We start from the raw sequence: 13083 nt of genomic DNA, 5'->3' as shown, positions 1-13083 counted from the left end.
GCTCTTCAAACATCCAATGCCTCAAACTCTGCTTGCAATTCATACAGACTTGGATGTCCAGCACATTCCTTAAGCACCTTGACTACTTTAAACCCCAACTCTCACAGAAAGTTGAATCACTTGAATTCAACCTAGAGACCAATCTCTCTCTCCCTCTAGGAACACATTGCCAAAAAACTAAGAGGGATTGCTACCAGCTTTCTCGTCTAAAGAAAGTCAAACAATTTCTTCCAGAAAGGTGACTTCAGAACTGCTGTTCAAGCCCTTGTATTCTTTCATCTAAATGGTGGTAATGCCCTATTCAATGGCCTCCGAGATGCCACTCTGGCACCCCTTAGGGGCATCTTAGCTGCCACAGTACATCTCATCCAGGACCTTAAGAAATATGATCACATCACCCATACTGATGGAACTCCAGTGGCTCCCCTTGCCAGCCAGCATTGTCTTGAAAACCAGGTGCATCATTCTTTTCCATCTATGCACCCAGGATCTGGAACAACATCCCCGTATCTGATCCATTAGGACCTCCACAATGCTGCTCTAATTTAGGAAACCACAGAAGACTCACCTCTTTAAAGAACACTATATCACAATGCATTACCTGTCCACAACTCAACTTCCTCTCCTATTAATTGTTGACTTAAAACTTGCATTTGACTGTGTACAGCACTCCACTGATTTTTTTTTTCTTTTATTTTTAATTAAGTTTTTATTGGTTTTTCCATAACATATATAACAATCTGTGACATTGCATACATTGAGGATCGTTCCACCAGTATCTGCAGTTTCATTCCACATCAAAAACAGCATTACAATAATTGTCGAGTACATTATCTCGGTTCTCCGAGTCAGTGCTCTAGCCAGGACTTTAGCATTGCCCACCCGTCTCCCAGACAATCCCCCAGCCCGCCAATTCACTGAGTTCTGGATCTGAGTTCTCACTAGGGGGTTCCCATATATCCCCTCGATAACTGTTCCATTTCCCCCATACCTGTGTCCATTTCTTGGGGCACCCTCTGTGGATATACACTGCCTTCTCCGCAATCATGATGGAATCCATGTCACCACACCACTGGGGAAGGGTAGGGGTCTGTCTGGATCTCCACCTCTGCGCTATATTTCGTTTTGCCACCATCATGCCTATTGTTACCCATGTTTGCATTGAGCGGTTAAGGTCCGTGGGTTCCCATACGTTAAGGAGACACCTCCTGGGTTCTGGGAGAGTCGTGGTTTGTGTAACCTGCGAAAGTGTACGCATTAACGCCCTCCAGTATTGGATCACTATGGGGCACATCCATAAGGTGTGAAAGAGTCCCCTCCTGCCCACACTGTCGGAGACATAAGGGTGAGTCCGTCTGCTTGAGTTTGTATAGGAGAGTTCGTGTATAGTATGTGCGATGCAGTATTTTCAACTGTATTAGTTTGAGTTTGGATGGTATCGCTACCTCCCTGGGGGAAGATATGCCCTCCTGCCACTCCGCCTCGTCAAAGTCTCCTAGTTCTTCCTCCCACTTCGCTTTAAGGGCCACCAAGGGGTCCGGCTGATTGTTTATAATTTTACGATATGTCTGAGATATGGCTCTTTTGGTAAGATGGTCTGTGAGGAGTCTATCCTCCAGTGGCGAGGCTTCCGCCAGCAGCGTGCCCGGTGCGATCTCTGCCATGAGCGCGTGCCTGACTTGGGTGCAGCGGAATCACTCGGTGTCCGCCATGTCATAAGCGGTCTGTAACTGCTCGAATGGTAGCACCTCTCCCTTCTTCCAGAGGTCCCCGACTCGCGAGATCCCTATCAGGTCCCACTGCCTAAATCCTTTAGTATTACGCAATCTACCCAGCCTCTTTACGTCCCATAATGGCATAGCCTGCGTTATCTTTCCTTCCCATCCCAGGTTCACTCCACTGATTTTTAGCTAGGCTTTTCTTATAGAAATACCAGATATATACAACAAACATACATCCTCTACCTCTGGGTTTGATCACTTTGGTTGTGACAATACTATGAGTTAGAAGAAGCGATACTTACAGCTCGTAGAGTAAGCTCGCAGAACTTGAAGGCAAGGATGCAGAAGCCTATGGTTTTGCAAATTCTGCTTGACCAAATTCAGTGTTATATTTAAGACTCCATTAATCCTGGATTTACTAGGAAACTTCTTGTCTGCAATCAAAAGGAAAAAGATATACATAAGAAATGCGTTGCTATTCTACAAGAAAATAACACTGGAATATACAGTGGTTGTCCTGGTTGTTCCGGAGGTAATTCTGCCCAAAGGAGTATGCATACATTTGTCAGAGCTTTGCTGCAGATCATGTTGTACCAAATTCTACAGTGTCAAGAGTCTTTACTAAGTATATTTTTAAATGAAATTTCCCAAACAAAAGTTAGCATTTCATGCAACATGTAAATTGTCTGGAAGAGAATCATGATGCAGAAATTCTTTACTGAGGTCAAGTGCAGACCTATGATATAATCAAGAAATGTAAAAGAAAAGACAGTCGAAAAAGGACTACCATGTTTGCATTTTAGTTACTCACCTAAAGCATGTTTTTTTTTATTAACATGCTTTTTAGCTTTTTAGGTGTAGGAAAGTGGCTCTGTATATACTGTTCCCAAATAGGTACAGTGTGTACAGAGTCCACAGTCCTCAGAGGTTTGGCAGAGGCTAAAGTTAGATATAACCTTACTCTCTAAAGTGGTAGCTTGGTCGAGCAGTAAGGCAGTATCAGAGGACAGTGTAAAGCATTTGTTGTACACACTCAGTCAGCAAATGGTCTCACACACTCAAGAACTGATCCCTAGATCAATGGTTTGTATATAAAATTATATGGTTGTTTTATTTTAGAACCAACAATAGGTATCAAAATATACTTTCTCAGAATGAGATGCTTTAGTTAAATACTTTTCAATAGGCAATGGTCTTTTGAATGCAATAGTTACAGTTTGTTGCAATTGGCAACACAATTATACATTGAGCTCAATGGAAAATTCTAAGTAAATGCAATTGATTACTTTTAGGATTACTTTTCTAACTCCAGGACTGGATCCTAGATTCAGTCCTGGGACAGTACTTCGAAACAAGTGAGTAAATACGTTTTAGTTACTGCTGTGATTTGTAAGCAATATTTTGGTATTTTAAAAGTTGACACTTAGAAACTTTTTCTAATCAAATCACCAATGTTATCCTATGGGAGGAAATTCACTTGGAAGGTAAGTGGGGTTATTGTTACTTTTTCTAGCTCAGTGTTGGATCCTGGATCCAGCACTAGTGTACTACCTGTAAGAAGTTGAGAGAATGCATTTAGGTTATACAAGCGATTTTTAACGAATATTTGTAAGTTTGCAAAATCGACACAAACATTTTTTCAGCAAAAACCAGGCAATGTTATCCTATGGAAGCAAATTCAAGTTGCTGGTAAAGTATGTTCTCGTTACTTTTGTAATCCAGTGCTGGGCTCCTAGGCTCAGTACTGGGACATTATCTAAAACAGGTAAGTAATTAAGTTTTCACAGTTGGTACGATTTTTAAAGAATATTTGTAGTTTGCAAAAATCGACACTTGGAAGAAATTTCACAGAAAAACAGTCAATGGTTTCCTATGGGACAAAATTGAGTTAGCGGTAAGTATGGTTGTAATTACTTTTCAGGGTCAGTGCTGGGCACCAAGATCCAGCACTGGGATCTCCCCTAATAGCAGGTGAGTATTTTCGATTTCGCTACTCCGTTGATTTTAGGTGAACATTTTAAAGTTTAGAAACTCCACACTTAAAAGAATTTTCAAGTGAAACCAGTCAATGTTACCCTATGGAAGAAAAGTGAGTTATCAGCTTTTGGGAAAGTACTCGACTGGCAGAGTTAAGGTTCTGGGCATAGACTCAGGGGTCTCCCAGGGTCAGGTATGTACAGTTGTTACACCCTCAGCGGCACAGGGGAAGCCGGGTGCAGAGTGAGGTAGGCCCAATGTTATCCTATGGGAGGCAGGGGGCCCGTGGTTGGTGGCTGATGGGTAGCAGGCCACGCGGCTGTGGGAGCTGGGCTCCTGGTCACTTGCTCAGGGCAAATGGGGAAGTATGTTAGAGTAGAAGTTGCACTGCCAGGGCCACTCGGGCGGCTGGGTGAAGGGTGCTTTTGAGCCGTCGGGCACTCAATGGATTGCAATGGAGAAGCTTAAGAACGAACAAAGGCTGCAAGCTCGGGGACAAAGATTCTTCAGGTGCGACCACCACTTTGAGAGGTAAGTTGGGTAGTTGGAGGATAGGTAGGTACCCAGGAGTTGGGCACAGGGGGCCGCAGGGTGCCGGGTGCTGGGGTTGTCAGGAAATCTTACCCTCTGTTGATCGCGGTTAGGGGGGTCTCTGGTTCTGAGGCTGCAGGCGTCGTCAGAAGAGTCGAGGTGGGTCCTTGGGTGCTGGATTCGGGGTCACAGTCGCCGGGGGGATGTCTTCGTGGTCTTTCTACTCCAACACAGGCCAGGCTTGGCGGGTGCAGAGTGTGCAGGGTTCGCGGTTCCTGGCTGCTGCCAGGGGTCAGTTACTTGCTTTGAGCAGTACCACTGCTCATGGGAGTTCCAGGTGTTTAGAGTCACAAGGTAGCCAGGTCCTCCGGGGTTTGTGAGGTTGCTGGCCACTGAAGATGCCGGGATTTAGCAGGAGCAGGTTCGAGGGTCGACAGGCTGGTAGGGTTGGGGCCAAAGCAGTTGGTGTCTTCCTCTTGTTAGCAGCTGCACGGCAGGTCTTCTTGCTTCTTGATCTTCTTTGCTGTTTCGGAATCTGAATCTAAGGAAGGAAGGTTCAGGGTGCCCCTAAATACTAAATTTAGAGGTGTTACAGGTAGGTAAAGGGCAGGGAACACTGGGTCCCTGCCCTGGGGTGGGTATACCCCCTATCCTGCCACTCTCCTGTGGGAGGGGGGCAGTGGCCTAGTCCTGATTGGGCAGGGCTCCCCATCTTCAAGATGGCGAGAGCCCGGAGATGTGCTTCACCTCGCCTCCCCCACCTGAGGGGTGGGGTTGGCAGAGGCTGGCACACCCCATGTCCTTGGGGTTTCCGGCCAGTCTTCCTGCCAGAGTTGGGGTTTAGAACCGGTAGGGGCCAGTTGCTGAGTACAGTAAGTGGCCTGGAGAAGCTCACAAAGGTGGCATGCCTTTGAAGCTTCCCCTGCCCATCCTGGGGGAGGAGACCTAGCACCTCGCCCAGGATGTGCATTGTTGCAGGCCCAGGAGAGCGGATGGCTATCTACCCAGGGGTCCAGCAACATGTCTGCTGTGTGGCAGCCTAGGTAGCCCCTCAGACAAGACGTGGATTGTAGGTTAGGTTCAGGGGGTATCTCTAAGAGGCCCTCTGTCGTTCATTGTACAATAGATCCTGCACTGGCATCAGTATGGGTTTAATGTGCTGAGAAGTTTGATGCCAAACTTCTCAGTCTTCAGTGGAGCCATCATGGTGCTGTGGAGTTCTTGTTGACGATCTCCGAACACCATATACTCTTAAATGGCAGCACTGCACTTACAGTGCCCAGGAATGGACCTGGGTACTGTAGGGGGACAGGGCTCATGCTCCTGTACCAACAACACTGGCATAGGGCATCCAGTTAGAGGGGGGCTGATGTATGCCAGGGCAGTGTGTGTTGTGGGCATGGCACACAGGGATGTGTGCCATGTCCACTCTCTGTTTTGTTCTATACCCAGACACTCAGCCTGCAAGGGCAGTGTGTTTGTGTCAGGGTACAGGGCCTCTAAGGGTGGCACAGTAAGTGCTTCAGCCCTTAGGGGCCTTCCCTGGTCACAAGGCCCCTAAGGGTTTCCCAATTTGGGTTTTAGGTTTCAGCACAGTTTTTAGGGAAGGAACATAGGCCCTGGTCACCTGATTGGCAGGAGCCCAGGGCACACTCAGTCAAAGTACATTCAGCAATTCAGTAAAAAGTGGGGGCATACCATGCAAGAAAAATGGCACTTTCTCACACAAGGGAACACTTAAATGTGCATTTTTCTTTAAACCTGGTCTGATATACTAAAGCTTTACAATTTATTATTTGGTCACAAACTGATTACGATCACAAAATATGGGTTTTGCTATGCTCGAAAGCATGAAACACTTAGCAAAATGAATCGAATCCTTCATGGTTCATTACTAGAAAATGTGAATTATTAATTGTGATTTTTAAGTAGCAATTCACAAATATTTATAAAATATATGCAATTAGCAATTTTTCGAAAAATGGGCAGTTTGGACATGCAGAATACCACCAAGTTGAATAAAGTGGTAATAAGTCCAAAGTATAAAAGAAGACCCACAAGAACAAGTTATAGACCTTTGGTAAAGTTATTTCAGTTGGATACTCTAGCTAACCACAGATTCCTCATCTTTTGACTAACCCCAGGCTCCGCACTGACTCCACACTGCCCCAGAGGTCACCGAGAAAGAACAACATATAAGCCCTACTCCTGCAGGCTGACATCAGTTTCTTGTGTTTTCCCTTCAAGCACCCTCTGATGTGAGCTGATTTTCAACTTGGGACCATTTTTTAGATGTTAAAAATACCACTCCACAGAACAGGGAGATGGGGAAGCAGTGAGCAATTTGTGGTTAGATAACGCATCCCCCAAACAGAGCTTTACAAAAGGTAAGTAACTTGTTCTTCCGACGGATACGTCTAACCAGAGTCTGCACATTTAGAATAGATACCAATGCAGTAGCTCCCTATGATGGAAGCTCTGTGGATTGGAAACAAATCAAAATGTTCTGTAGAACTGAGAGGGTGGAGTGTCCTTCCTACTGGATGTGAATGTCTGAACTGACTCCCACGTTTCAGCCTGGCAGATATGAAGCATAGGCACCCCTCACGCCAAAAGCAGTGGTAGCCGCCTTGGCCCTGGTGGAGTGGGCTCTCACACCGTAAGGGGGCTGTTTCTTAGCCAGTGCATATCAGATCTTGATGCAAGGACTATTGACAGAGTCCCTTCTGCCGAATCTGCCTTCCCTTTCTTATCTGAAGAAAATCATACAAAGAGCTGATCGTCCACTCAATGAGCCTTCATACGATCAATATAAAATGTCAAAGCCCTTTTGAAGTCAAAACAATGCAGGCTCTCTACTTCTCTTGAAGAGACTAGGACAGCAACAAACCCTGGTAGAGTGATCAACTGCCTGATGTGAAAGGAACTAACAACCTTAGGTAAAAAGGCCAGCCAGGTCAGTACCAATTTGTCTGGGAAGGTGGTATAGATCAAGGTAGGCATTAGGGCAGTTGCAATGAAGGTGTCTGCAGTCTGCTCATGCGAAGAGCTGCCATAATCAAAATTAGGAAAACAGTTTACAGAGACAAGAGCTTCAGCAAGCAACTATGCACTGGCTCGAAGGTGTATACGCTGGAAATGGCATGACCGGGTTAAAGTCCCAATGAAGCATCACAACTGGTTTGGGAGGGAACACGTGTGTCGCACGCTTTTAATAAATCGCATCAAACCATGTGATTTAAACGTGACAGTTGGCCTGGCAAATGTAGAAAGGCCCAAAAAATAACTGTTTACAGTGCCCACTGCAAGGACTTGCTAGGCTATAGACAAAACAAAGAAGAGAACGTCCAACAGCTTTGCTTGAAAGAATTCTCTGTCATGAGCACCACACCAGTTTATGAATTTTTCCCAGTGCCCAGCATAGATGGATTTTAAAGAAGGGCATCTGGCAGTGAGGATGACATCCATTATTTCAGACGGCAAGTCAAATGCAGTCAACAGCTACTGCTCCATCTCCACGCATGGAGGTGTATGTTGCAGGGGTTCGGATGAAGGCCCACACCTGTTGCCAAGACAAAGTTCCTCCGAAAGTGGTAGCCAGATTGAAGGACTGCTCAAGTCTGGGGACCACATTCTCCTGGCCCACCCAAACTGGGTAAATTAGGATAAATTGGTCCCAGTCATTGTTCATCGTCTTCAGAGCTGAGGGAAGGAGAGGTAGTGGCAGAAGTGCACACAGAAGTCCCTTGTTCAATCCAGCAAGAATGTGGCTTCTAACATGTGCTCTTGCAGAAACTCCAAAGTGGTAAATTGTGGACACTGCTTTCTCGAAGGTGGCGAATAAATCTATCAATCGCTCTTCCCACTGATCGAATACCCTCTGTGCCACCTCCGTCTGCAGATACCTTTTGTGATGTGCCAATACAAATCTGCTCAATTTATCTGCTCTGGCACTCAGGGACCCTGCCAGATCATTGGGCTACCAGAAAGATGTTTTGCAGCTCCAGCCATCTCCAGGGATAAACACTTTTGGCACAGGACCCACGACCCTGGGCTGCCCTGTTTGTTGCAGTATCACATGGCGCTCATGTTGTCCGTGAAAACCAACATCAACTTTTCCCTAATAGATGGCAAAGCAACTTTCATGGTCAAACAAATGGCTATAAGCTACATGATACTGATGTGGAGTTGTCCCTCTGTTAGAGACCAGTGGCCTCTTACCTCCACTTCCTTCTGATGGCACCCTTCAACGCTGCTGCGATGCATCTGCCACTCTTATCAGCTCAGGGTGGGTGTAGGAAGCTGGCTCTGTATATACTGTACCAGAGTCCAGAGAGTCTCAAGAGGTATAACAGAGGCTAAATTAGATAAGTACGAACAGCTCTCTTTGTGGCAGTGTGGGCGAGAAGTTAGGCTTATCCAGAGGGTGTGTTAAGCATTTATTGTATTCACTCAATCAAGGACTGGTTACACACACTGAGAGACATAATCCAGACCAATTGGTAAGTATAAAAAAGGTATACTTATATTTTATTTTAGAACAAGCAGGACTTGGCACAGGTAAGTAAAATATACTCTCAAACGCAAGACTTTTCAAGGAAATCCAGTTGTGATTGAATTGACAATTGTAACAGGTTTTTATTTGCTTTAGAAACAGTTTAAATTACATAGAAATTACTCTTGATTACTTTTTTGTTACTTCGTGATTACATCAACTACTCTGGATGATATACTTGGATATCACATCGTGGATCCTACAATACAAGATAAGTAAGACCTTTTCAGGTTTAAGATACAGTTGCATTTCTTCCATACAAAACAAAGGTAAGGAAAATGCTACTTACCCAGTATGCATCTGTTCTTGGCATGTAGAGCTGTAGATTCACATGCTTTGCATAGCCTGCCATCTAGTGTTGGGTCCGGATGTTTGCACTTTGTTTTTCTTCGAAGAAGTCTTTCCCAGTCACAAGGTAGGTGACTCCTCTTTTCGGTGATAGTGCGCATGGGCATCGACTCCACTGTTAGATTGTTTTCCCGCAGAGGGTGATAATGGAGTTAGTGAGAGCAGTAGAAAGAGATGTCCATTTATATGTGTATCTAAGTAAGATGTCACTGCAACAGGTATAGGCACCCGGGGAGGCCAGTGGGCGCATGTGAATCTACAGCTCTACATGTCAAGAACAGATGCATACTGGGTAAGTAGCATTTTCCGTTCGAGGCATTTGAGCTGTAGATCACATGCTTTGCATAGACTATATAGCAGTTATATCCCAAAGCGGTGGCTAACCTGTAGCTGTTGCAGTCGTTTGAAATAGTGTACGTAAAACTGCTTTGCCCACACTAGCTTGCTGTCTTGCTAACATATCTACACAATAGTGTTTTGTGAATGTGTGAGGTGTAGACCATGTCGCAACTTTGCAGATGTCATCTATGGGTATATTTCCCAAGAATGCCATAGAAGCCCCTAGTTTGCGTGTGGAGTGCGCTCTAGGGGGAATTGTCAATGTTTATTTTGCTTTTGCATAGCATGTTTGAATGCACTTGACTATCCACCGTGCAACAACTGATTTTGATATGGGATTGCCTTTATGTGGTGGAGCAAAAGCCACAAATAGTTGTTTTGTCTTACGGAAAGGTTTTGTCCTTTCTATGTAGTAGAGTAATGCTTTTTTTACATCTAAGGTGTGTAAAGCACGTTCTGCCACAGAATCTGGTTGAGGGAAGAACACAGGCAACTCAACAGATTGGTTGATATGAAAGGCAGAAATGACCTTGGGTAGAAATTTAGGGCTGGTCCGAAAAACCACTTTGTTTTGGTGTACTTGTAAAAATGGTTCTTCTATGGTTAGTGCCTGAAGCTCACCTACTGTCCTCAGTGATGTGATAGCTATGAGGAAAGCTACCTTCCAAGTGAAAAATGACAGCTCACATCTGTGCAATGGCTCAAAAGGTGGACTCATCATCTGGTGAGGACAATGTTGAGATTCCACACTGAAGCAGGTGGAAGTCTTGGGAGAATGACTCTTAAGTCCCTCCATAAATGCTTTAATGAAAGGCACTCTAAAGAGAAACAAATGTTGTCTATTCTGTAGGTATGCAGCTAGTGCAGCAAGATGTAAGCGTATGGATATGTACGCTAAATTTGAACGCTGCAGATGTAATAAATAGCATATAATGTTTTGAACTGAAGCATCAAGCGGGTTGATTTGATTGCTATTACAGTATATCACAAATCGCACCCACTTTGCTGCATAGCAGGTTCTTGTTGTAGGACGACTAGCCTCTTTGATGATGTTCATGCAGTCTGGCAGGAGATTGAGGTAGCCAAACTCTAAGACTTCAGGTGCCAGATCGCAATGTTGAGATGACTGGGATCTGGATGTCTTATCTCTCCACGGCTCTGCATGAGGAGATTGGGTGTGAGATGTAGTTTTTGGTGAGGAACTACTGAGAGCTCCAACAGGGTTGTGAACCATGGTTGACGGGCCGATGTGGGAGCAACTAGGATTAGTGTCAGGGGCACTTGTCTGAGTTTCCAACTACTAATGGAATGAGTGGGAGAGGTGGAAAAGTGTAGGCAAATATAGCTGACCAATTCATCCATAGTGCATTGCCTACATAGTGCATTGCCCACATAGTGCATTGCCCATTGGTGTGGATACCTGGATGCGATGCTTGGGCATTTTGCGTTTATGTTTGTGGTGAACGGATCTATGTCTGGAAAGCCCCACATCTGAAAGAATGGAAGGAGAACTTGAGGGTGGAGTTCCCATTTGTGGATCTGTTGTCTTTGACAACTGAGCAGATCTGCAATCTGATTGTTTACTCCTGGAAGGTGTTCTGCGAGGAGATACATTTTGTGACCTATGGCCCATCTTCAGATGGTCTGTGCTAGTTGTGACAGCTGGAGAGAGTGTGTGTCCCCCTGTTTTTGTATGTAGTACATTGCTGTCATGTTGTCTGTACGAATCAGGACAGCTTTGCCTACTAGATGAACTTGAAATTCTTTGAGCGCTAGAAAAATCGCTAGTAGCTCTAGATGATTTATGTGAAGCTTTTGCTGTAAGCTCTACATGCCCTGAATTGTGTGCATCTGGAAATGAGCTCTCCAACCAGTGAGCCATGCGTCTGCTGTTAGCACTATCTGTGGTACTGGGTCGATGAAGGGCCGCCCTTTTGAAAGGTGTTGTGTATTCCACTGCAGAGAGCGATGGGTGCGACCGTCCACCAACACTAGATCTGATAAAATACCCTGAGCTTAGTTGCACTGACGTGCTAAGCATTCCTGCAGGAGACGCATTTGAAGTCTTGCGTAAGGGACAATTAGGATACAAGACGCCATCACCCCTAGTAACTGCATGAACAGTCGAGCTGGCAATGAGTGTTTAGGCTGAAACTGATAGAGTAGGGGCTGCATATTGTGGACTCTGCGCGGGATTGGGGTAGGCCAAAGCCTTTTGTGTATCTATAGTGGCTCCCGAATACGCTTGTGTGTTGGATGGTTGGAGATGGGACTTGGACAGATTTACTGTGAATCCAAGATCGTGGAGCAACTGCACTGTTTTGGGAGTGTGACGTTAACAGCTTTGTTGCGAGCTGGCTTTTATGAGCCAGTCGTCTAAGTATGGGAAGACGTGGATGTGTTGTCTTCGTAGATAGACTGTGACTACTGCCAGGCATTTGGGGAAAACCCTGAGTGCGGTAGTTACTCTGAATGGGAGCACCTTGAATTGATAGTGCTGGCTTGCTACCACGAACCTATGGTATTTGCGGTGAGCAGGGTGTATTGGGATATGGAAATAGGCGTCCTTTAAGTCCAGAGTAGACAGAAAGTCACCTTGCTGAAGGAGCCGGAACACTTGTTGCAGTGTCACCATATGAAAGTGTCACGACTGAATGTATAGATTTATTTCTCTGAGGTCTAGTATAGGCCTGTGAGAGACGTCCTTCTTGGGAATTAAGCAGGACAGGGAGTTGATATTGTAGCAGGACTAGTTCTTTCGCTCCTTTCTCCAACAAAGAGAGAACTTCTTGCTTGAGAAGGGTGAGATGTTCTTGTGACATTGCATGTGATCTTTGAAGAATGTTTGGGGGAGTGTCTGTAAGTTCCAGGCATTAACCATACTGGATAATTTGTAGAACCCATTTATCTGAGGTGATTGTATTCCAGACAAGTAGAAATTGGGAGAGACGTCCCCCAACAGGAGTTGAATGACACTGCTTGATGTTTGCGGGGGAAGTGCGTGTTGAGTTGCCTCTGCCTCTTCCCTTACCGTTGTTTCCTCTAAACCCACCTCTAAAATAGCCTCTAGATGAGGGCGGTTGGTTGTTGCCCTTGTAAGAGGAGGAGGGATTCTCTGTAGATATATTCTTGAAGCCACACCTGTAAAAGGAGCGATGAAAGAATCCCCTATTTGAATGTAACAGCTAAGCCCCCATGGACTTGGCGACCTCAGTGTCTTTTTTCATTTTTTCCAGCGAAGTGTCAACTGCTGTACCAAAGAGGTGTTGCCTGTCAAATGGTTGGTTGAGAATAGAGGCTTGCACCTCAGGTTTGAATACTGAAATTCTCAACCAAGCATGCCTGCGTAGCAGTACGCTGGTGTTTACTGCGCGGGCTACTGTGTCTAAGGTGCACCTAATGGAGGTATTTGTGATTAATTTACCCTCTTGAATAAGGTCATTTGCGTTTGATTTATGCTTATCAGGCAGAAACTGCATTAGCTTCTCTAACTCATCATAATGAGCCCTATTATAGCGAGCTAACAAAGCTTGAGCATTAGCAATGCGCCAATGATTGGCCGCTGGCGACGCTACTCTTTTGCCCGAGGCATCAATTAATTTCGAAGAGGAG

At 45.2% G+C, this 13083-nt stretch overlaps 1 protein-coding gene across 2 annotated transcripts in view; it reads right to left on the bottom strand.

The window, feature by feature from the left end:
- AGTPBP1 (ATP/GTP binding carboxypeptidase 1) overlaps nt 1-13083 on the bottom strand; it is a 1256713-nt gene that overhangs the window by 819594 nt on the left and 424036 nt on the right. For both annotated transcript variants that reach the window (XM_085633101.1, XM_085633102.1), the window contains one exon: nt 2024-2155. In XM_085633101.1, the coding sequence (XP_085489227.1) occupies nt 2024-2155 (132 nt within the window). The remainder of the gene's footprint in view (nt 1-2023; nt 2156-13083) is intronic.

The sequence above is a fragment of the Triturus cristatus genome, chromosome 2_1, assembly GCF_964204655.1.
Source record: "Triturus cristatus chromosome 2_1, aTriCri1.1, whole genome shotgun sequence".
Classification (NCBI taxonomy): domain Eukaryota; kingdom Metazoa; phylum Chordata; class Amphibia; order Caudata; family Salamandridae; genus Triturus; species Triturus cristatus.
This window is presented reverse-complemented; position numbering and strand designations above follow the sequence as displayed.